Raw genomic sequence first — 25,233 nt, 5'->3', positions numbered from 1 at the left:
TGGCATTTCGGCTACCAATGAGGCTTATACCAGTGTATAGCCTGAAGAGTGCATGATATGTTGAAAATTCAAGACTTTAGATTGAAACTCACCTATTGCCAACAACTTTTCCCTCTTTCCATTTTTAGCTACATACACTAATAACGGAGTTACCTATGGGACAGGACTTTTGAAACACCCTGCATTTATAATAACTGCGAATTTAAACATTAGATACATGTACGTTAATTCAAACAATATTGTATTTCATTTCCGTACGATGTTTACTTTTGAATATTAGGAATTTGTCCATCAAAATATGTTATCATGCATTGCCTAACCTATTCTACCCTGCTCTAAAACTAACATAACTCCAGATCCCATTGGTTTCCAATTTTAAAATTTTGTACATTTATTGAGTAATAATGTATGTATGATATATAATTTTTTGAAAAAAATTAAAATACCAGTTTTTGAAAAAATGGATACCAAATTTTCTTTACACCACCTTCAATTTTTTTACACTGAAATGGATATGCAATATCTCATGTGAAAGAGCTCGTCGAGACCTTTCTAATGCCATCTTAATTACTTCTGTAGGTTCCCTGGTTGCCAAAATATTTCAATTTAAAGTTAACAAGATGTTGGAAAAAATGATCAAAATCGTATACTTTGTAACACTGTAATGTTGAAAATACACAAGATATGGATCTGCAACTTTTCATATTTTCCTATCTCAGTTGGCCCTTCCAGAATGCCAAATTGTAAATGAATCAAAAAATGTAAGGTTGGGGACCCTGTTGATTTCACATGGAATGACCCTATTACATAAGATAAACATCAAATATAATAAATAAGGTTTTTAGTTGAAAAAGTACATATGATAGCCTCATGATGTAAAAAAAAAATTATTTATTATACAAGGTGTGGCTAGAAAAAAACCGGATTGATGTTGCTGTCAACAAACGGCAAGCACATCAAGATCAAGCGGTGCAGGAGTGTATAACGTGATATCCAGCCTATCGACTGGATTGCCCAGGGTATGCGGCGCTCAGTTCCATTGTAGCTTGTGGACAAAGTGAACTGTACATCTGTGCTCCGTCGAAAACATATTAAGTGTGAAAGTGGAACAGCATATCAATGTGAAGTTTCTTATGAAACTCAGAAAAGCCACCTCAGAAACTTATGGTTTGTTGAAGGAAGTGTACGGAGATGAGTGTTTATCATGCACGCAAGTGTTTGAATTGTTTCAAAGGCTTAAAGATGGACGAGAAGTGATCGCAGATGACTCATGTCCTGGATGGCCTTGCACGTAAAAAAAAAGAATCAAACATTGAAAATGTCGGTGAATTAATTCGAAAAGATCGTAGCTTGAATATTCGAGCTATTGTTGAATTCACAGGAATTGACAAAGAAAGTGTTCATCAGATTTTACACGAAAGTTTCAACATGAACAAAGTGTGTTCGAAATTGGTGCCACAAAATCTGACAGTGGAACAAAAGGACACTCGAGTGAACATTTGTGGTAACATTTTACGAAACATTGAAACAGACCCTATATTCTTACAGAGAGTGATAACCTGCGACGAATCGTGGTTTGTCACCTACGATCCTGAAACCAAGTGCCAATACATTAGAAGAGCCCCAGTTCACCACGACAAAAGAAAGCTCGAATGAGCAAATCAAAATTCAAAGTCATGATGATTGTTTCTTTCGAAATCCATGGCAATGTGTATCTTAATTGGGTACCAGAAGGTCAAACTGCCAACCAACATTATGACATTACAGTGCTGACGACCCTTTGTGAGCGAGTAAGAAGACGATGACCTGATTTGTGGAAAAGCAAGTCATGGATTCTTCATCAGGAAAATGCTCCTGACCACACGGCATTGTCAGTCAAGGCTTTTTTGGCCAAGCATGGGATCCCAGTGTTAGAGCATCCACCGTATTTACCGGATCTTGCTCTGTGCAACTTTCTTTATTCCCAAAGGTCAAATCAGCACTGAAAGGAACCAGATTTACAATCGTAGAATCTGATAAAACAAAAGCGACGGATGTCATGAACATGGTTTCAGAAAATGACTTCCAGCAATGGAAGATTCGTATGGAGCGGTGTACCGATAGTGCAGGGGAGTACTTTGAAGGGGATATTTTACAAAATAACCAATAAATTAGAGCTGAGTCGATACCACCATTTGACGAAACCGATACCAATACCATGAGCGAATCCCACCGATACCAATACTTGTATAATTCCAGTATAAAATAAAGAGGCTGGTTACAGAGTCATACTAACTCGTCACATCACTAGGCACATATTTAGAAATATATAATTTGGGGAACCAGTCCAAGCCAAGTGTCTCAGAATTATAGTAATAAAAGTGTTTCTATTTAATACGTTAATATAATTATAGGTTGATTGATAATAATACGTAAATTAATTAATTAGTACTTAATTTCTCCGATGCGTATGGAGTATTGTTACAATGAATAGTACAATGAATAAAAGATTTTGTAGCAACAGTCCATTTTTTTCTAGCCACACCTCATATTTGCAACTCCAGAATTATTATCTGCTTTGTCACATATAATATGTACCCTATTCCACAACCAGTTTTAAAGTTTTTACTACCAATGGTTACTGAAGGGGCAAATATGATTTACAGAGTTGAATATCAGTTGCATGCAGTAGTAGCCCTTAGGTAGCACAGAGCAGCACAAAAACCTATAAACCCTCCCTTCTGTTCCCTTCTTGTCTTCCAACATGCATAAATATTGACTGTAGAAAACTTCTTACATTACGTGCCGGCAACATATTTGTTAAAAACACTAAAAAACACACAAACAGCACAATAAAAAACACTTTAGCAGTTCTCCCGAGCTTTCCATTCCATCTCAGAATCATCATCAGGGCTGGTCGAGAGGCAACGGAAGGGACGTGGTTGAAGTTCCGCTAGCACCCGGAAGAAGCTCGGAAGAACTGCTAAAGTGTTTTTTATTGTGCTGTGTGTGTGTGTTTTTTAGTGTTTTTAACAAATATGCATAAATATTATTGGGTTGTAACAAAAATTCACAGTTTTTAAATATGAATTTTCTCCAACATCAATGTGTGAACTCTCTTTATAGTAAATTTGATATAGTATTGACATTGCTTGCAATCTAACAATAGAACATTCATGTGCTAAATGTGTACTTTTGGTTATTGTTTCAGGTTAGAAGTATGGAAAGTCAAGTGGAAAAAAATGGAGTACTTCCAATAACCGTGGTTGTTGCTTGCAACACAAACATTCAGTGTGTCTATTGAAGATAGTATTACATGGCTTGGTAATGATTTTCATACATTAGAGGGTGCAATTTTGGCCTGAGCTACACTTCCAGACATGGAAGACTAACTAACTTCAATAAGCAGCAGCTAAACCCTCTACTGCAGAAAGATGGCTGCAAAACAACTCGGAAACTGGCTGATTAGATGAGCTGCAATCACACGATAGTGATTCAGTTTCTACATATCATGCAATGGGGAAAGAGCAAAATCTCGGCACATGAGTGTTACATAATTTGAGTGTGATTAACACGATGCAGCTTGTCACCATCTCACCATCACCATGTTTCAATTAACAACAAACATTCCTGTGACTCATCATCGCCAATATAAAGAAAAGGAAATAATGACTCAGACATGGCAAGAAGGCAACACCTCAACTCATGCTCACTTACACCAACAAAACACATGGCATCATCCATTCAGAAGTCCTTCCATGGAATATGACCATCTACTGTCAGCAACTGGAACATCTAGCTGAGACTATTCGAAAGAAACATCCGAGCCACCATGAGGTAATCATCTAATATGAAAATATTGCCACATACACCAAATCTTTCAAGTTCACCATTCAGGAGCTTGGATGGGAGGTTCTATAACCTGTAATACTTGACAGATCTCATCAGATCTGATTACCATATTTTCCAGACTCTCTCCAAAAATTTGTGACCAGTTTTGTTTGCAAATGTCAGGGAGTTTCAGAATTAGCTCCGAGTCCCCTGCCTCCATTCTACCAAAGTTCTAAGCAAAAATCAGAACGCAAAGTAAACATTGGGAAGAGGTTGTAAATAGTGAAGGACACAATGTAATTGCTTCATTTGTGACAACAGGGAAGTTGAAAATAAACACATGTAAAAATGCTTTATCTGAAAAATCTGCTTAAGAGAGCACTCAGTAATTCTTGTACAGGTTTCAGTGAAATCAAATGAGCAGACTAAGTGGAATTTCGATTGACAATCTAGGAGTCTAAAAATGTACTATTTAATTCATGCAAAACAGTATTTAACAGTACCTGTTGCTGAAGTGAAGAAATCTGTCTCTCTAAATGATGAATCTGACCTGAAGATTTTTCCTTTAGCTCTTGTAAAGCACACTGTGCATTATTTAGTTGGGTCTGCAATCTCTGATTATGCTCCTTTACTGCATTCAGTTCTTGATCTTTAGATGTCTGTAACTCTTCATACAGCTTCCTGGTTAACAAAAAATGAATAAAAGTTGTTTTTCGGTTTTTGTTATTTCACGTCACATTTATTCCACTTTTGACTAATCACAATGATAAGGATGAGTGATGATATGATGAAATTGATGAAGGGATACTCTCAAAGAACAACCATACCCAGGCCGGGAGTTGTACAGTCATGGAAAAAAATACTTTCCCATACTGCTAGTCTTATGGGGTATGTATTTCTTTCCATGACTGTACAGTCATGGACACTTGCGGGTTGTAATGATTCCATGGAGAGTCAGTGGTATTGTTACAACCTAGTGTACCTGGGTACTTTGGTGCTGAGAAGGGTTTCAGTGATTGACATTGCCACTCTATGCCATGGAGGTGCCAGACAGTGATTGATGCTATGGGCTTTGAAACGAAGTACTAGAGTGGACTGATACCATTGACTAGTTTGGTGATTGTTCATCAAAGCATTCATGCATTACAGTTACAAGAATAGAAGTGTCATTTTTTTGGGCAGGTTAAATAAATCAAATAAAGATTTTTAATAATCTTGTAAATAGTCAGAACTGGTATAACACATATTGATACACATTCACCTACCTCACCTACTTTGGTGTTCAACATATAAAAATTTCACTTGAATCTATGAAGTTTGAAAAAAGTTATCGTAGAAAAACATGATGTTAATAAACTTTTGCATCGCACTGTAACTTTTTTCACATGAGTCACACTTAATATCATACATAATTATTTAAGTCCTTACCCTCCTTGGGTCCATCAAAGATGAGGGGAGCAAAAAGAGAGGATTGGGCACATAGCTAACAACAAAGTCATTTAATAAAAACTTTGCTAACAAGCACGGAAAATTATTGGGTTATTCCATGTGAAATCAACAAGGTCCTCAACCTTACATTTTTTATTCATTTGAAATTTGGCACACTGGAAGGGTCACCTTACGTAGGGAAATATGCAAAGTTGTAGATCCATATCTTTTGTATTGTATCTCGCAAAAAATGTGAATGTGTGAAATGCACTGTGGTACAGTGTTAAGTAAGTATTCTAGCCTAATTCTCATTTCTGCTTGTTAGCATTTTCTAGTGGTCTCTGGGAGGGATGGGTGTAAACATCATATGTTCACATTTTTTACTTTGCCTGTAATTATCATCATCAACTCTTAATTTACTCAGTACTGTGTGTATGTTTGAGTTGGTATCTAACTCCACAGTTTAAAGTGGGATCCGATCCACTATGGGCCTCCACCAGGCATCAAACCCGGGACCCCTTGAATACAAGGTGACAATGCTACCACTGTGTCATCGGGGAGGCTACCAGTACTGTGGTACTGCAATGACATACAGTAGTCCAGGACAATTATTTCCGGCTCGCGACACATGTGTCATTTTCAGCTACCAATGAGGCTCATACCAGTGTACAGCCTGAACGGTGCACAATATGTTGAAAATTCAAGCACTTTAGATTGCAACTCGCCCATTTCAAACAACTTTCTCCTCATCCAATTTTTTGCTATGTTCACTAATGATGGAATTGCCTCTGGAACTGGACTTTTCAATCACACTTTATTTCTAATAACTTGGAATGTAAGCATCAGACTCATTGATTGATTGATTTGCTTTATTTTACTTCGCTCTTTGTGCCACTTTTGGCTAATTTGCAAAGATGAGAATGAGTGATGATATGATGAAATTGATGAATGTGGACACTCACAAACATCCATGCCCAGGCCAGGATATGAACCCAGGATCCCTCTGCCACAGGGGCAGCTCATCAGACTCATGTGTGTTAATTCAAACAATATTGTATTTCATTTCTGTCAGACTTTTACTTTCGAATTACAGGAATCTGTCTATATGTTACAATGTGTTACCTAACCTACACTAACCTGAGTTAACCTAACCTAATCTTGATCCCATTTTAAAATTTTGTAGAGTTATTGAGTAATAGCGTATGTATGACATATATTTTTTTTGAAATAATTAAAAGACCAATCTTTAAGAAAATGGCTGCCAATTTTTCTTCACACCACCATCAATTGTATTTATATCCTGACTTAGGCATGCAATGTCCCACCCCATGGCTGTGCAGTCTAAGGTGTCAGGCTTAAGGCTCTGGCTATACAATGTGCACAGGTTCAAGCCTCCTTGGGGAAAGCGTAATAACGTTTCTCCTGAGATTTCAGCCAGTGTATGGGACTAGTGGCCACCCATCATCATCAGGAAATTGGGGAGCCACGAATGAGTAGTGTAACCTGGTCATAGAAAACCTACAGCAATGACTGGGGGTTCATCGTGCTGACCATGCGTAACCCCATAACTGGATGGATGATCTTCCACCTGTGACACCGGCAGTCAGTAGGTATGCACTGGCTCACACAGGCCGTAACACCATGAATTATTTATAAGCATGCAATATCTCATGTGAAAGAGCACTTCAAGATCTTTCCGTCATCTGAATCACTTCTATAGGTTCCCTGATTACCAAAATATTGCAATTTAAAGTTTACAAAAAAAATTGTCAATATCACACGTTTCACACACCTGGAATTTCGGAAACACAAAAGATATGAATTTACTTACAACTTTGCATATTTTCCTACTGCAGATGGCTCTTTTGGTATGCCAAATTTCAAATGAATTTAAATATGTGATGTTGAAAAGTGCCTCCTCATTGATTGATTTCACATGGACTGGCCCTATTCAGCCTTAGTTATATACAATGTATCTGGACTGTCTGCAGGAAAATGATCACAGTAATGAAGAGGAAAAGTAATTTCTTAAATGTTCACATAACCACAGTTGCTAATTATGTCAAAACTTGAAAGACAAAACTCATTCTTCCACTCTATCCTCTCGACCAATGAGTACTTTAAAGGTAAAGTTCCTCATGCATATAGCAGTGTCATGAAGGCACATTTGGGGGATGTGGGGGTAAGGGGAGCCCACATATTCTCAATCTCCGCCATTTTAGAGATGATGTGATCAGTGCCATGCTCCGACCATCTTCCCCCATTCCCCACCCCCAGGTTGCCTCCAGGTACCCATTGATTTCAGGTTGGGTGAGCAAGGACGATCCCATGAAAATCATTAGTAGAAAGTAGATTCCTTATCAACAATCTAAGGATGCATTTGATGGTATAAAATTCCACCTCTGGGAAAATAGCCCAGCCCAGCACTTCAATTAATTACAGCAATGTATCTAGTGGCTCCTAGCAAAATATTGCACATTATAAGGAAACTAGACACTAGAGCAACAAATTCTAAGGTAAATGGTGGCAGCTACCAATGAAATTAACAAAATAAAACTAATCAGATTTGCAGATAAAGCAAGTACTTGTTGTTTCAGAACCATAAATGCCTGACATTTACTGTTCCTTGAAACATGTGAGTAAACCTAGAAATGTATTGTAAACAAAAGCGAGTACATATAAATTAAGAAGGACCTCCCCGATGGTGCAGTGGTATCGTCATCGCTTTGTAATCAAGGAGTCCTGGGTTAGATACCTGGTGGAGGCACATAGTGGTTCAGATCCCACTTTAAACTGTAGATCTAGTCCCGATTGGCCTTTCTGTGCATCAAGTGAATGTAAAACACCAACTCAATCAATATAAATTAAGTAAATATAAAAATTATCAATACCAATAACCGATATTCTACTGATGCAATAAAAAGATTTAAAACTTTCATAAAGACCCTGAATGGTTAATTCATCTCCTTAATTTAAGTATGTAAGCAAATGAATGACTGCCACATGGAAGACCTGGGGTAGACGATCTCAAAGGGAAATTTTCTGACATTTTACATACCCAAACAGCCTCATGTGAGGCACTTATATTCACATACCCATTATCATATAAATGGGTGAGTGGAGAGGTAAAGGCAGTCAGAGCATGGTGCTGATCAAATAACCTCAAATATGGCCACCTTCACATCTTCTAAGTTCCTCCATAACATGGGAAAGCTTTACCTTTAACCAGGTGACTGCAATGTTTTGTCTTGCAAATTTAGAAATTTATGATACAAGAATTATATTTTTATATTTATAATAACATAAACACAGAAGTGTGCCCTCGATTATGTGGTATTTGTGGAGATATCAGATTGGTAGAATTATTGGTATTTCTATGAGCCTATACTGATACAGTAGTGATTGTGCCATTGTGCCATTCTTAGTAGAAATTATGAATGCAATTTCTTGAATGCAATAAAAGAAAAAATAGTACGAAATGTAACAGGAAAGCAGAAGAGAGCACATTTGATTGTTGCACAACTATATTGTCAACTGGTTTCAGCATTGTACCTTACATAGTAGCCTGGGTAAAAATAAGAATGACTAACCTGCTTTCTGCATACTGATGCTCCCTTTCTTCCTGTAATTGATTAAAACTATCTTGTTTTTTCCTGAGTTTTTCCTGTAATTGTTTTATTTCAGTTTGTAGCAGAGTGCATTTTTCATCCACCTGCACATGCATTAACTGTTCCATTTCAAACCTTAAGCGCAGATCTGAAAGAGAGAATCAATTAGCTCATGCAAAGCTCTTGAAGTGACAAGTTCGTTACATCAAAGTTTAAAAAGCATACAATGATGTTCCTTTAGCAATTAATTATATTACTTCAAATTATTTTGCTGTGTCTTGATTTGCTTTGTGTGTGTGTTATTTTTGTGGACCCATGTAACAATATAATATTTATTAGAAGACGTAAGTGAGTACTAAAATGATTTCCGTGAAACTTACTTGTAAATGTTCTATTAATTTCGGTGGCCTCTGCCATCATCCACTTGGGAAACTCGATGCTTCACTGTTGGGTTGACTTCCGGTTCCTGTTGTTTCCTCGCTTACCACTAGGGGTGCTAGTGTAACCAGTTCATCTGCTGCATATGATAGGTTTCAGTTGTTGCAAAAGCAGGAGCCAAACATGATGTGCCTGACCACTGTCGATATTCATCTAATGCGGAAAGTGCATAATTGTGTGCATCTCTTTGATTTTTGTGTCAATCATTGTGTGCGCTGTATGCCTAACTGAAACTTTTTGGATCCTGTGTTTGTTAAACTTGAAATGCTTTGATAGTCTGGTAGTGGGTTGGGATTTTTTTTTAAATATAATATTTACAAGTGAGTTTCATGGAAATCATTTCAGTACTCACTTACGTCTTCTAATTATCAACCGCGTTTTATATTCCCTCTAACACGAATAATATGTATATTCAAAAAATAGGGTACCTGAACCCAATATGGGTTATTTGTTGTTTCCAAGTAGTTACATGGTGAATTCAACAGATGATGTTAATTTGTCATTCACACTGTCGTTTCCACTCTGGAGTCATTCTGACGATATAGCAAGGATTCTTGCCCACACGTCCTCCTCACTCAAACGCTTGATGATTAGGTTCCGAGCAGAGAGACACCCTTTGCATACCCTCCTGGCAAGAATCCTTGCTGTCTGTAATATCGTCAGAATGACTCCTGGGATGTTACAGCAGATGCGACAGAGCTTCTTGTGATGCTATCATGTCTGCATTGACACTGGCGGCTGCCATTTTGAACGATTAGTGTAAAGTTTTCATCATAGGGTGCTACGATACACTGTAGTAACCTCCGTAATAAATCTAAAAGCCGCATCTTTCAGTTGTCTTATTCCACTGTCATATAGAGACCCAAATAGTTTTGGCTCCTAACTTTTTAATGGTGCATTTCTGGACTGGGGTTCCTTATCTCATATTTGTACTTGGATCAGTCTCCATCCAACTTGCAAGTTTGAATCAAGGTCATGGATATACCCTGTATAAGTTATGTCTTTATTCTTAAAATGATTTATATCACTGATTTTTATTAAATTGCCTGATTTAAATCAAACAACTTTGATTAATGCCTCATTTAATATTTTCCAACTAAATCAAAGCACTTTAAAACCAAAGATCTTCATGTGCAGATTTACTTTAGACACACTTTCCGAGCAGAATTTAATTTAGGTATTTTCTTTAGAATTTCCAAAATATGTTTTTCTTTGACATTTATTTTAACTGAAATTTAATTCATATAGTATTTGCAATAGAAGAGGGCTATAGAAAAAGTGACTTTTCTTGAGGATGTACTGGCCTTAAAGCAAGGCGATTGTGTCCTCCCCCTTCCCTGGCTCAGTCGGTAACGCGTCTGACTACCATGCTAAAGATCCCGGGTTCGATCCCCGGCCGGTTCAAATCCGGGAACTTTTCTAATGATGGAAGCGGCCCCGGCGCCCACCCAGCATCGAATAACATGGGTACCTGGGGGAAACCCTGGGGGGTAAAGGCGGTCAGGGGCGTGGTTCTGATCACATCACCCCCACTTCCGACCGGATCAAGAAAGTGTGGGGCTTAACCCCCACACCCCCTATACGCCTTCAGGCATGGTGCTAAGCACAGGGGAACACTTTACCTTTTTACCCTTCCCTCACCTGGGCCCCAAAAAAAACGACAGTAACATGCAACACATAACTAGTGTGAACAATGTGGGATAGCTCTTATTTGAATGTGAAAAAGGCTTGGGGACTTTTTAAAATATTTGATGGGAAGTCACATTTTAAAAACCACCCATAAAATGAGTATTTGTGGTGAAAGTTTAATTTTTTATCATGTGGCAATAAGAGAGAGACTGGCTGAGCAACTGAATCTTCCTAACTGGATTCTTAACTAAATACATGATCATAAAAATAGGTGGCTGGGCAGAATTGAGCTGGTGGCACATATGAATAAAGCAAAGTGAGAGTGGCACAGGGGGCAGAAGTCGCTGGTTCCTGTGCACTATGTAGCAATGTCAACTGGAGTGCATTGCCAAGTTCAAGCATCAGACTGTCCTTTCCCCGGGACACTTTTGTGTCATCCCTGACCTTTCGAGCAAATACTGTTGGTTTGCATCACATAGATTACAAAAACCAACTCTACAACGACATCTTTCATTCTTTTAAACCTCTGAACACACGGGACTGTGCTCTGACATGGCAACAGAATAAACTTCTGCGACCTACCTAATTTCACAGCTGTGCATTTAGACAATTTATTTAGTACACCCAGTATGTTTTAGGCAAATGGTGTATAAAGGTATGAAATGATTTTTTTTCTTTACTGACGGCCATCTGTGAGCAAGTAAGTTAATTTTGCATTTCACATGGGACCTACATGTCAACTTGCCCACCCTTCTGGCTGAGTTGGTATGCCGCTGCTCATTATTGCAGACATTATTCTGGGAACCCACTCGACCACCTTCCCATATATTAAACAAAAATAATAAACACTGAATCGTGAAGTTCCAAGGCTTGGTGGTGGTTGTGGTGGTGCTGGTGTCAGCAGGGCCCAAAACAAAGGATGGCCTAGGAGCCAAATTTTTAAAAAATTCCTGTAGAACACAGAAGACAACTGGTCTTTGTACCATTTCCTGTGTCAATTTGCTGCATATTATCCACCTGTATGTTTGCAAACCAACATAACCTTTGTTCGCATTTATGATGCTGGTTTCTATCATGAAACAGGTGTTGTAAAATGTAGCAAGGAACACGTCCAGTAACTCAATGGAAAGTAAACCAACAATTGTATTTTAGTGGAGAACATAGCAACAGGTATAAGACAAAAGGGTGCTTTCACCACTGTTTAACTGCTTGCCGGATGGTGGGTGAGTGGGATGGAAAATGTCAGAAATATGTTCCTGGGAGAAGGGGGTATTTAATTTTTGTATGTGAAAGAAGTAAATATAATTTTTCTCAGGTTAAGCTGGTCGTACCTGTAAATTCTTTCAGATCGGATTCTAAAGTTTCTATTTTATGTTCTGCCAGGCGTAACATTTCCATTAAAGATGTACTTCGTTTTTGATAACTGACATCTGAATCTCCAACTTGGACAAATTCTCCATCATCACTTGGTGTCCTGGAACAAAAGCAATTATATGTTCATTCATAATTATTTTTTTCACATTTCACATTCTTTAAGGTAAAACAGTTTATTCTCCTACTTTTCCATTACAAAGTTTTCATTGGCGTTAACTTTTATCAAATTTGCATTCAGAAATATTGTAACTGAAATACCACACAGTATGAAAATCACTCACCTGCAGCTCAATGTTTCCAAAAACCAAGTATGTATTAGAGATGAACAAAAAAGAACATTCATTTTGACTTACAATATTACTCAGCATGTTCAATTATGCTGAAAATAAGAATGAAAGAATCCATTACCATGGTTACACATTTACTGTTATCATAGTGCATGCTTAGTACAAGTACGGTGTTTCAGCAGGGACTAATATTGCAAAGAAACAACATCATAAAATTGAAATTAAGAATGGGGAAAAATACAATAATACTGGTTGAAAATAAATGTTGACTTAATAAACTGATCTACTAGATTCACACCACAGTTTTATGACAAAATACTAACATATGCATAAAACTCAATATTTTTTTATTGAATTTTCCTGCCTTGTACCTGCATAAAGCAGCTCTGGGGCTCAAACAGGCTCAAATCAATGGGTACCTGGGGGTAACTCTGAGGGGTAAAGGCAACCAGAGCATGGTGCTGATCACATCACCTTCAAAATGGGAATTACGTAATTACGGAAAATTTCAAACTGTGTGCTTTTGCTCCTGCTTCCCCCCTAGACCCTTAATGGTCAGAAGTTACTTACAATGTTGCTTTTTACTCATTCTTATATATAATTTAAATTGTTCAAAAAAAAGATGCAGTGGTTCAGCAGTTATAGCCATTTTCTTCAATTTATCACACAGTAACAAAAAAGAAAGAAAGGTTTTTTAATGGCGCTTGTTAATAATAGTAACAATGGATGTATTACTTTCTCATTCCAGTATATAATACATTTAGATGCAAACTAATGAATAAAAAAGACAGAACTGAAATATAGTGTATAGTTTTCAAGAAATAGCATGCTAATTGCTGCCTTGTGCTAGCACATAGTCGGGACAAATTTCACAATCTGGCCTTTACCCTAGCATCTCCCCTGAATCCATAATTGCCAGACCATTGCTTAAATTGTTGCTTTTTACTCATTCTGGCTAATAACAACAAGAAACAGAGCCAGAAATTAACCAAGAATAAAGATGGACATGGAAGAGTTCAGGGTAGTGGAGAGCGTCAAATATCTAGGAAGCATAATTGAGAGAAGTGGAAGAATAGATGAAGTAAACAGAATAGGACAAATGGGTGGTGAACTATATCAAAGTGTTCGAAGATTAATATGGAACAGGGATGTACCTATGAAATGCAAGAAGGTAAAAGAAGGTAATATGCAACACATACTATGCGCCAATAATTACGTATGGAGCAGAGACTTGGACAATGACAGAGAGACAAAAGAAAGATGCAGGCAGTGGAGATGAAATTTTTAAGGAGGATATTGGGGAAGACTAGAAGGGATAGAATAAGGAATGAGGAGATCTGACTGACAGTGGGTGTGGTGAAACTTCAGGACAGGATAGATCAGGCACAGATGAGGTGGTTCGGACACATGAAAAGGATGGATGCAGAAAGACTACCAGTAAGAGCTTACAATGCGCAAGGAGTGGGAATAAGGCCAAGGAGGAGACAAAGATGTCGGTGGAAAGAGCAGATAGTGGAGAGTGTTAGGAGAAGAGGACAAGATTGAAACACCGTGGAAAGAGGGGAGTGGTGGAAGACCAGGAAAAAATGGAGAGGCTTGATTTCTATGCTAACCCAGCCAGAGGCAGGAAACAGCAAAGGATGATGATGTAGGGTGTTTTTGTCAATAAACATATAAAGTGTATAAACGAGAGATCAAGAGTTAATATACTACATAGGTTGTAGTCTGTGCAAAGCTGCACTATCGATGTTCAACTGTTTTGGTTCTCGAATATTTTTTTGTAGCACTTGTGTTCGTCCGAGTGAGAAGCACAATCAACTTCTCGCAATAAACTGTAGATGTTATTTTATTAAACCAACATAGGTTATGGGCCCAGAACATGTCTAATGCAGTTGCAATAAGGAAAACAAGGAAGTGAGGCTGTTCATGTTTGAATATGGACTGTGAAAATGGAGTCGGTAAAATAGACTATACAGAAGTTAAACAACAAGATCTATCAAACGTGGAAGTACAAATTGGAGTTACTACTTCTAAAGGAAGAATTGTTGGATGTAGTGATGGGTGTGCAGCCGAAAGAACCGGACGAGGAATGGAAGAAAAAAGATGGAAAAGCTAGGGCCACCATTGGTCTTTTGCTGGAATACAATCAACTCGTTCATGTAAGAAAGCAGGAAACAGCGAAAGGATATTGGGATTCTTTGAAACGGTATCATGAAAAATCAAGTCTCACAACTAAAGTGTATTTATTGAAGAAATTGTGCCGCTTACAGCTTAGTGAAAATGGAGACATGGAGCAGCACATTAATGCAATGTTTGATATTGTGGATCACTGCAAGTAGCATGTTATTGTGTAGCCTGCCGGACCGTTACGAGATTCTAATTACTGCACTCGAGACGAGACCGGAAGAAGGCCTAACTTTAGAAATGGTGAAAGGGAAGCTCATACATGAATATAAGAGAAGAAAGGAAGCCAAAACTGACAGTGGTGTTTATTGAGAAAGTGCTCTTAAAGTGAAATCCGATAATGTGAAAAGTGTCTGTTATTTTTGTAAAAAGTCAGGTCATTTTAAATGTGATTGTTTTAAGTACAAGGCAAAAGGAAAATCGTGTATAAAGCAAACCAGGTGAGTAACATCAAAGAAAGTGAAAAAAGAGGTGATGAAAGTGGTTCTGATTGTGATAATGTTCATTTTCTGTGTTTTGAAGCAAGTGGAAAAGGTACAGGTAAAGACAAATGGTACATTGATTCAGCAGCCACATGTCATATGACCAGTGACAAGAATTTTTTTGCCATATTTAATCCAAGTATAACAAATGAAATATACCTTGCAGATGGAAGTAGTTTGAAATCACAAGGAATGGGTGAAGGTGTAATACAATGTATACATGATAAAGGTATACAGGATGTATTAGTAAAATCTGTGTTGTATGTACACTTCGCAACATCTTATTTGACCACCCCGAAATAATTCTAAGTCCCGAATTCGTAAACTTAGCAGCATTGCACTTCGGCTCCAAGTGAGAGCAGCCAACTTTGAGTTGGTCATTCCACTACACGAAAAACGCTGGGGTGAGAGGTTTTTAATTTCGCACTTTCCATGAACTTAGAAGCTATAAACCATTATTATAAGAACCTTGAGAAATTTTTACGATTCTGCTTGCTCGACTTGAAATTAGAGGTTTGAAACACTGAAGACAGTTTATCTCCACCTGGAGGATATTGCCATCAAGTTTGTGCAGAAAGAAGCAAATTTGTGAGGAGTTTATGCGACATTTCATTTACAATAGCTTGCATAATATCGAACAGTTCTCAAAAAATAAGATTTTTCACAACTTGTCGAGAAAATGTGCTTGGAACACAGGAAGGTGGGAGTCTTCATAAACGTCAACATATTTTTAAGGGCATTACGTCATGAAGTGGTGGCCACGGTGGCTCAGTCGGTAATGCATCTGACTACCATGCCAAAGGTCCCGGGTTCGATCCCCGGTCGGTTCAAATCCGGGAACTTTTCTAACGTTGAAAGAGGCTCCAGCACCCACCCAGCGTCGAATAACATGGGTACCTGGGGGAAACCCTGGGGGGTAAAGGCGGTCAGGGGTGTGGTGCTGATCACATCACCCCCACTCACGACCGGATCAAGAAAGTGTGGGGCATTACCCCCACAACCCCTATATGCCTTCATGGTGTGGTGCTAAGCACAGGGGAACACTTTACCTTTATCTTTACCTTTTACGTCATGAAGTTAATGTAGAGCAATTGGTTAGGCACTGCTATCCTTACTTTTCGTCAAGCGTGAAAGGTCGCAGGTTCAAATCCCACAATCTCCTCTATCTTTTTTTTTTTTTTTTTTTTTTTTTTTTTGCTGAACAGAGACCGTTGATATTAGAATATTTAAAAAATGAATCCGATGCACACTTGAGGGATGTACCTTAGAAGTTGCAGATTTCCAGTATTTAAAGTTAAAACTTTTATTTTTAGTTATTGTTCATATGTTGTGTTAACACACATCATGATTAATTCACAAATCACATATATGTATTCAAGATGCAAAATGTAATGTTATTTAAATTATGTATTGTTTGTTCTTCACTGACACCTAAAATATTGATTATTTGATTTCGATATACTAAAAAAAAAGATATACAGTTATGTTAAGTAGTGATGTAGTGCAGTACTGTAATGAAGAAGAGTGTTTAATGAGTACAAATTGCTAAGATTGGTAATTTTATGTCCGTTCCTTCGTAACGACTGTTGTCAATCCCCTCACCACCATCTTACCATGCGCCTAAAAATAATAGTAAATTGCCAATTAACATAAGTAAATGGTTATTGCGACGGAGGCAGATTCGATAAGAAACTAGTAATAAGTATTTATATAGTGAGTGACAAACAAAAAATTCAAAACCTCATAATGATCGTTAATTCGTCACTGCCTTTGTATCTAAAATGTTTGTCTTCTTTCAACAGAAAGTACGAGTATCAGATATAAGAAACTTTCTCCACTAACTTTGCAATTCTTCAATTCCATTCCAGACTTAGCTCTACGTAACTTGAATCTGGGCATTCCACGTGGCACGTGACTTCCTCCTATCATCAAAACAACTTTCTCTTACTATTTCCTTTCACCACGTGAAATACAGAGACCAATGTTAATTCTTAGCATGGTGGATAAACTTTACATCCAACGATAAACTCCTGATAAAAATCCTGCCTAGGTGGAGAATCAAACCTACGACCTCCCTCATGAGAATCAAGCATGCTACCTTTCCTCCAGGTACGTCATGTTATGATTAGCTACCAATTTGAAGAAACCAATTCACACATAATGTCATGTCTATAATTTCCTCATGGCAATTTTCATGAGGAAAGGAATTCAGAAAGAATCGAGAAACGATGAAAGGGAAAGATGATGAACATGTCTATTGGTGTTTTGTCATATTTTGTAAATTTTGTAAAAATTCCATGTTTTGAACAATCAACTGTTTAGTTACGAAGTATTTTGTTATTTGTTTAAGGTAGGAACAGGAGAGCGAAAAGGAGTAATTTGAACCAGAATCCGGTTGCCAAGAAACTTCAGCTTTTTTCAAAGACTGTATGAAAAGAGAGAGAAAAGGGATATTCAATGTATGAAATATAAAATATGTGTGAAAATAAAACAACGAAAACCCTGCAAGATAATACTAACGAACTTCAAACTATGAAAACATATTTTCATGGTGGAAAACTGCAAGTCATTTTCGAAATATGAACTTGATTTTTTTTTCTGTATTAGAAAGTGGAGATATGGGACGATACAATCCCTTAGCAAGAAAAATTTAAGTAAGCCAACTCCTTCCCTCCAAATTTTTCAATGGTCATAATTAGTAATTAGGGTTGTGACTGACCCAAAGATGTTCATTTATTTCATTTATTATTTATTGTTTAATTTTGTGTTTAACATGCATTATGATATTTATGTTGTTATCAATTACTATTTTGTTATGTTCCAAAATGTTGTTGAATTAATAAGATGTATAATTAAATACTGATAATGTGAAATTGCGATGTATAAATTTCTATGCATATTTTGAGCATAGCAACGAAAAACAAAAGACAGTAGATCAATAAGTGATAAAATATATGGACATTTTAAAATAGTGACGTCCGAGTTTCATTGAATTTATCAAAATCCTAATTGCTATTTTCGTAAAGTGAATACTATGATCCTTCGTTGAAGTAAAAGGCTTGCTTCAATAATTTGGTGCCTACAGCCAGGATTGAAAAAAAAAGGATGCGTGGTGAGAAGTTTGCGCAATGGTAGTTAGATACTTTTAAATTTTATTTTGTCTTGGACTTGCAATTTGTTGAACATGTTGTGAAGACAAAATTGGCGACCCTAAATATTGTACTCAAGATTGTTATCATTCTGTGCAGTCATGGCAGATAAAACTAAAGAAACGAAGCCTAGACATTCACGTAGGATAAAGTCTAATGTTGCATATGAAGGAACCTACTTAAATAGTAGTAATTCTCACAATGGTGACATTTGTGATGTACAGTCAGGTAAGATTGAAGGAGTGGCTTGTTGTGATAAAATCGATAATGGCCTGAGGCATTTGCAATGTTTTGATTGTCATTCGTGGTATCATGTATCTTGTTTGAAGCTTTCCGTTACACACTGGACAATTTATTCTACCACGAAGGAAAGATACTGTTGCAAACGTGATCCCAGTTACGATCCTTATCAATTGCCAGCTTATTTGGAAAGCATAAATCCTAATTTAAATGACATACTAAACAGCATTCGAAGCATACAATTAGCTGTTGTAAGTTCTAACCAAGAACTTAGGACTCAGTTTGAGCAGTCTAATCAAGAACTTAAGCAGTCTAATCAAGAACTTAAGACTCAGTTTGAACAGTCTAATCAGGAACTTAAGACTCAGTTTGAACAGTCTAATAAGGAATTTAAACCGTCTAATCAGGAACTCAGATCAGAATTAAATCTGTCTAATGAAAATATTCAGGTTAAACTTGACGTTATATCTTCAAAACAAGCTGAATTATCTAGTGCACATACACAGTTATCTTTACAGCTTGATGTCAAATTTGAAGCTGTTAATCATGATATTAGTCATGTTAACAATCGGCTCAATATTTTAATGTCTGAATTTAAGGACAAAATAGATTCGGTTAGTACAGCGTGTTTACAATCAACTACACGTCTTGAATCTGTGTTTGATAATAAATGTCGTAATGTTGATGTCAAACTATCTGAATTTGAAAATGTGCAATTATCATTGAAAGAACACGTTCTTGATTATTTGAATTTTTGAATTTGAATTTAAAATTTTGGGTGCGTCAGCACTAAGGCTATTTTGCACCCGTCAAATTATACGGGGTCCAGCCCCTTATCATTACAAATAACAACTCTAACGTTGCAGAATTAAAATCATAAAATATTAAAATGTTCTGACTTTCATTAAAAGCTGAGGCTGCAAAGGGGCACTCAGCACACATAAGGACAAAAGAACAGGACAATACAAACAAAATTATACTGGCCATGGGGCCAGTCGCCAGAGCCTCGTTAGTCTTCAGTCCAGGGTGTACTAACGTGGAAGTGAGGTTGACATTTGGGTGTACTACGTGGAAGGTCACCCCTTACACCCCACGTTCTTGATTATGACCAACGTTTAGATAATCTCAATTCAAATTATAATGAATGCTCTGCTAATATAGTTGATCTCATGTCTAGAGTCACTATTTTAGAAAGTAAAAGCGATGTTAATGATGATGTACATAAGCATATTTCTCATTGTACAGAAAGGTTCCAACAGTTTAATTCCCATATTGAAGGTATAGAACAAAATATCAAAAAGCTTCAAACTGATGGCAAGGATTTAACAGCCATGGTTAACGATAATGATGAAGGTAGCGTAGCCCTTACACATAATTCCTCTGCTCATAATTCTGTTACAAATAGTAATAGTAGAACAAAATCAATTGTTGTGGATAATGTAGAATCTAATACATGTAGGAATGGAAGAACCCAGTGTGATGTTGTACTCAGTACTTCGTCTAGTGATGTATCAGATGATTCTTCTAGGACAGTTTCCGGTAAGAAGAATGTTACTAAGACTCGTGCTCGTAAACATGTCCGTTGGAAGCACAAGTGTAATAAATCTGTAAGATCTAGCTCTGAAGAAACTTCCGTAAATAAATTCCGAAGTGACGACTCAGAAGGTCCATTCCAAAAACGAGAGTTAGGTGCTGAGAAATATAACTACACTAACGCTTGCTATCAACTGTTTGGTACAAATTCACATCCTACTTCTAGTTCTGTGTTTACTATGAATAATGACAATGTTAGTAATGTACATAATAATCCACATTGTCATCTGGATCAAAGCGTTAATTCTCCTTGTATGTGGTGTGATTTTAACCCACAAATATCAGAACCTAATCCACAAAATGATTGTGTTAGTAATATATATCGTGATGCAAATGTACCATGTTCAGTTTCGAACAATCACGATGATCCTCATTCTTCTGTAAATGGTTCACAATTGCATAACTGTAGTAACACAGGGTTAAACGGAGCAAATCATATTTGCTATAATCGACCGTATAGTTTGAGAGGAAGAAGTGATCATCCTATAACTAGAAATACATGCAATGGAGAAGGAAACGCAAGCAGTGGACGTTTAAAATTAAGTGAATTATCTCAATTGCCTAAGTTCTCAGGAAAGATAGAGCAACAATCAGCGAGAGAATATATTGAGCAGGTGGATAACATATTAAATGTTGTAGGAGTGCCAACAGAAATGAAACTGCAAAGTATTCAACAATGCTTCATTGGGAGAGCTGGTTATTGGTGCAACGTCCACCCACGCAGTGCTCAGCACCACGGCGCAGGAGTACTGGTACTGGCTGCATTCAACACGCTAAACACTGCAGTTGGGTGGTCGGCAAAAGTTTACTCATATGTGTTAACTGATTCAGTCGTAGTACAAAGACTCAGAAATATCTCAGGGCTTGCTGGGTGTAAAGAAAGATTAAACCAGGTTTATCTATAAAGTTTATTATAATCAGAACACAAAGATGTCCGTTAGCACACGAGTCTTACCTGTATCCCTTACGTGCTTTTACCTGTACCACCTTTAGACTCGAAGAAAAAAGGGGGAACAGGGAACATCCAATTCATTCCTCGCAGTGAGGCGACAATGGGGAGTATGGGGACCTAATTTTATTTAGGGCCTGGTCGCCGCAGTCGTCACGGGTTCCACTGAAAGACAGAGTAGGTTGTCTGGAAACCCAACGCCACACTACCCTGGCAGGGTGCCGCAGGTTGATAGGGGAAGGAAACCTCTCGCAGCAAGTGGAGCGGGTCCTCTCACTCTAAAGTGGAGTTGTTCTCTCTCGCCAATAAGCGGAGTGGGGTATCTCTCACTCGAAAGTGGAGTGGGTTCTCTTGCCAAAGGCAGAGTTCAACTTCGCTCGCTGGAAAGCAGAGTGCGGCTTCTCTCGGGTGCTTGGCCTCCCGCAAGAGCGGAGTGCAACTTCCTTCCTTCCTTCCTTAGGATGCTTGGACTCTCGTAAGAGCGGAGTAATCCTTCTTCCAGGTCCGTTGGTAAGAGAGATCTTATCGTGAGCCGACCTGAAAGCCAACTGAACTCCGGGCCTCGCTGCGCTGGCTTTATACTCGCGGTGGCGCATGGGTGGTGAAAATTTTAACTACAAGTATGCGTTGCTAACTCATTTTTTTACATATAGCAAACTTCGTACTGAGAAACATCCAAGAAGTAACATTAAGAAAACACTAGTGGGAAAATCACTAATTGCATGTGTCAATATGAACTAAAACTGTATGCATTCAGACAATACAATTGATATTGAGCCTCGCAGGACTCTTCAACGAATTGAACAGTATAAATGACAATAAATGATAACATTCACCGAATACAGTGACCACGTGGGGTCGAAGCTAATAAATGTAGAGGGGGATCCGTTAGAGTTTACAGAATACAGCGACCACGCAGGGTCAAATAATATGTAGAGGTGGATCCGTTAACACATTTAAACTAAAAGCGTACGGTTCGCAGGGACTTTTAGCCTGCACATTTTATCCAAACCTTCTTAACAAAATCCAATATTGCGACCGCGTAGGGTCGTTAAATGTGGCGACCACGCAGAGTCGTTACATTGGTTTCGGACTCATAAATATCACTTTAATTCTTATGATCAGTTTGTACAAGAATTCATTAATCAATTTGCTTCTTCGGAAGTTATCCAATCACAACTCTCCGTATTGAGGAATCGCAAATACGATCCCAGTGTACATGGCAGTTTGGAGACTTTTGCTTTAAAAACTCACTCTAGTTATTGCAATTTGGTTGAAAATCCTCAAGATATAGATGTTGTGCAGTTAATACTTAGCCAATTACCTGATAATATTGCCAATCACATTACTTGTCACGAAATTCGTTCAGTAGATCAACTAACTAGCATGTTAAGAAGATTAGATGTAATAAAATTTAGTAGAAAGGGGCTTGTTGTTCTTCCTAATGAAGACAACGAACATGAAAATATTCCCAAGGTTTTTAAGAACTCTAAACAAAATAGAGGCAAGTTAAATGTGCGGCAAGTTAATGTTCGACGCTCGAAGACCACTAGTGTTTGTACTCAGACTCCAACTAGTAGTGAGGTAGATGCCAATGCTGTTATCAATCAAGGTGACGAAAATCGGCAGGGAAACAATCTTCGAGGTCGATATTTCAACAATTTTAGGCGAACCTCTAATAATTATGGACATCATGGAAATTTTACTGCACAAAACAATTATAATAGCTTCAGATCTAGAAACGGAGGACAATTCCGAAATAATTACAGGCAAAATCATTCTCGTTCACCTACAGGACAATTTAATGATGAAAATGTGCTCAATCAATCGCGATTCTATTACATGAATGAAAATTGCAGTGCTAATAATAATAAAATGTCATATCAGCGTTTTCCTGCAAATTCAAATTCATTAAATTCTCAACCTGAAACAGCAGGTTTGGTATCACAAATTAATTCTGATTCTACAAGAATGGCAAATCGTGAACAAAATACTTCGCGAATAGATCAAGTACAAGGATCGATACAGCAACAAATTCCTAACTCTGCATCTTTAAATTAATTGCGCAGAAGGAAGTGCCTCAGTCCCTCTGCTGTTCTGTTAAGAGGCAACGTTCAATTGATGATAGTGTTAGTGAAGAAGATCGTATTAATGTTGTAAATAATGCGAGTTCATCTTTCAAAACGTTTGAAATAAACTTTCTGTTAGAATGGTTCGACGATGAACCCGACTGGACTTTTAATGAGGATGGTGTTCCTATTCCTGTAATGGAAGTTCCAATCATACACGGACTCATATGTAAATTACCTATTACTTGTATAATAGACTCTGGAAGTCAAGCAAATGTTTTAAATTACGAAGTTCGGTGCAAAATAACATCATTACTTGGTAATCTTAGATTAGACAAGGTTGAAGATATCAGATTGTCTGGATTTGTTGGAAGTAAAAGGTGCAAGATTGCTGGTTGCAAAATGATAAGCTGATGTTATTTTTGGAGTTCCATTCTTACGAAAGTATAAGGCTATAGTAGATCTCAGGTCACAGCACATACGTTTAGAAAGTTCTTCAGGTAAAGAAATTTGTGCTTCATTAAATAATGAAGATTCTAATTTGTTACACTCTAAATGTGATGAATATTGTAGCTCTACGATTAAGAATGAACCTCAATCCAAAGCAAATAAATTGAAGTGTTGTGGATTGTTAAATTATGTGCCTGTATCAGATATCGAATACATGCCTTCTAAGAGCAATATTTACAATAAAGTTTTTGAAATTAACGACATAAATGAAGTACAAAAACAAGATTTACTTTCACTTTTATGGAAGTATCATAACCAATTTTCCGAAAGACCAAGACATGCAAATGTAGAGGTATACGAGGGCCACTATTTATATTTTGAGCCTTGGCAACACTGATTGAAGTTAGGCACGATTTGACGTTTGCACGGAATTGTCTGGCATTATTGACCATAACGTACTTCAAATGTTTTGTCAATAGCTTGATTTGTGTCTTGTTCCCAAATGTCAAGAATAAATTGCGTGGACAACGATTTTCGTTGGCGGAAGATGCCGTTGATGCGTTCAAAAACCATATTATGGAGGTGTCTCAAGAAGATTGGAAAAACTGCTTTGACAAATGGTTCAAACGAATGCAAAAGTGTATTGACCATAAAGGAGAATACTTCGAAAAACAATAAAGGAGTTTTCAATGCCAAATTCCTGTTTTTTCATTGTTAGGCTCAAAATATAAATAGTGACCCTCGTATAAGATACAATTGGACACAGAAATACCTGTATCTACTGCACCATATCCCATTCCGATTTCTAGAAGAAAACCTTTGGAAGAACAACTTGCGAAATGGGAAAGTTGGGGCATAATTTACCAGGAATCTTCGCCATATTTAAATCCTTTGCATATAGTCCTGAAGCAGGGGTGTCTTTGGAGGCCAGTTGTGGATTTTAGGAATTTAAATAAGCATGTTATTAGTCCGCAAGTTAGAGTGGAACCAATCAATGAAATGTTGCAACGCTTTTTGGGAGCACAGTATTTTTCTTCTATTGACTTATCTTGTGGATATTTTCAGATCCCGTTAAGTCCGGATTCATATATTTATACTGCTTTCTCATATCGTGGAAGACAGTATCTCTTTCGATATCTTCCTTTTGGTATAAAATCTGCTGTTTCTGTTTTCCAAGACAGAATGAATAAGATATTCACAAGGGAATTTAATGATTATGTTGTTTGCTACTTGGATGACCTGTTGATATTCAGTAAAACTTGGCAGGAACATTTACGGCATATAGAAGCTGTTATTCAGAAACTCAAGGAGGCTAATATGTCAATTAAGTTTTCGAAGTGCAAATTTTCATGTAAGGAAATTTCTTTTCTTGGCCATGTAGTTTCTGGAAGCCAAATTAAAGTTGATCCAAGCAAGAATTCTGCAATAATAAATTTTCCGACACCTAATAACAAAAGAGCTCTTCATAAATTCCTTGGCTTGGTCAACTGGAGACGAAAATTTATAAATTTGAAAAAACTGCTCAGCCACTTTATGAACTTCT

General features: G+C 37.4%; 1 protein-coding gene across 1 annotated transcript in view; it reads right to left on the bottom strand.

Moving 5' to 3' along the window:
• The window catches only part of LOC145984311 (GRIP1-associated protein 1-like), a 111,183-nt gene that overhangs the window by 46,106 nt on the left and 39,844 nt on the right, over nt 1-25,233 (bottom strand). Inside the window, exons 6-8 of the mRNA XM_083117970.1 lie at nt 12,245-12,387; nt 8,829-8,994; nt 4,314-4,491 (exon numbers count right to left, since the gene is read on the bottom strand). Of these exons, the coding sequence (XP_082974096.1) occupies nt 4,314-4,491; nt 8,829-8,994; nt 12,245-12,387 (487 nt within the window). The remainder of the gene's footprint in view (nt 1-4,313; nt 4,492-8,828; nt 8,995-12,244; nt 12,388-25,233) is intronic.

This window comes from Lepisma saccharinum, chromosome 2 (assembly GCF_977018435.1).
Source record: "Lepisma saccharinum chromosome 2, izLepSacc3.1, whole genome shotgun sequence".
Lineage (NCBI taxonomy): Eukaryota > Metazoa > Arthropoda > Insecta > Zygentoma > Lepismatidae > Lepisma > Lepisma saccharinum.
The sequence above is the reverse complement of the archived record's forward strand: the minus strand, read 5'-3'. Positions and strand labels throughout refer to the sequence as shown.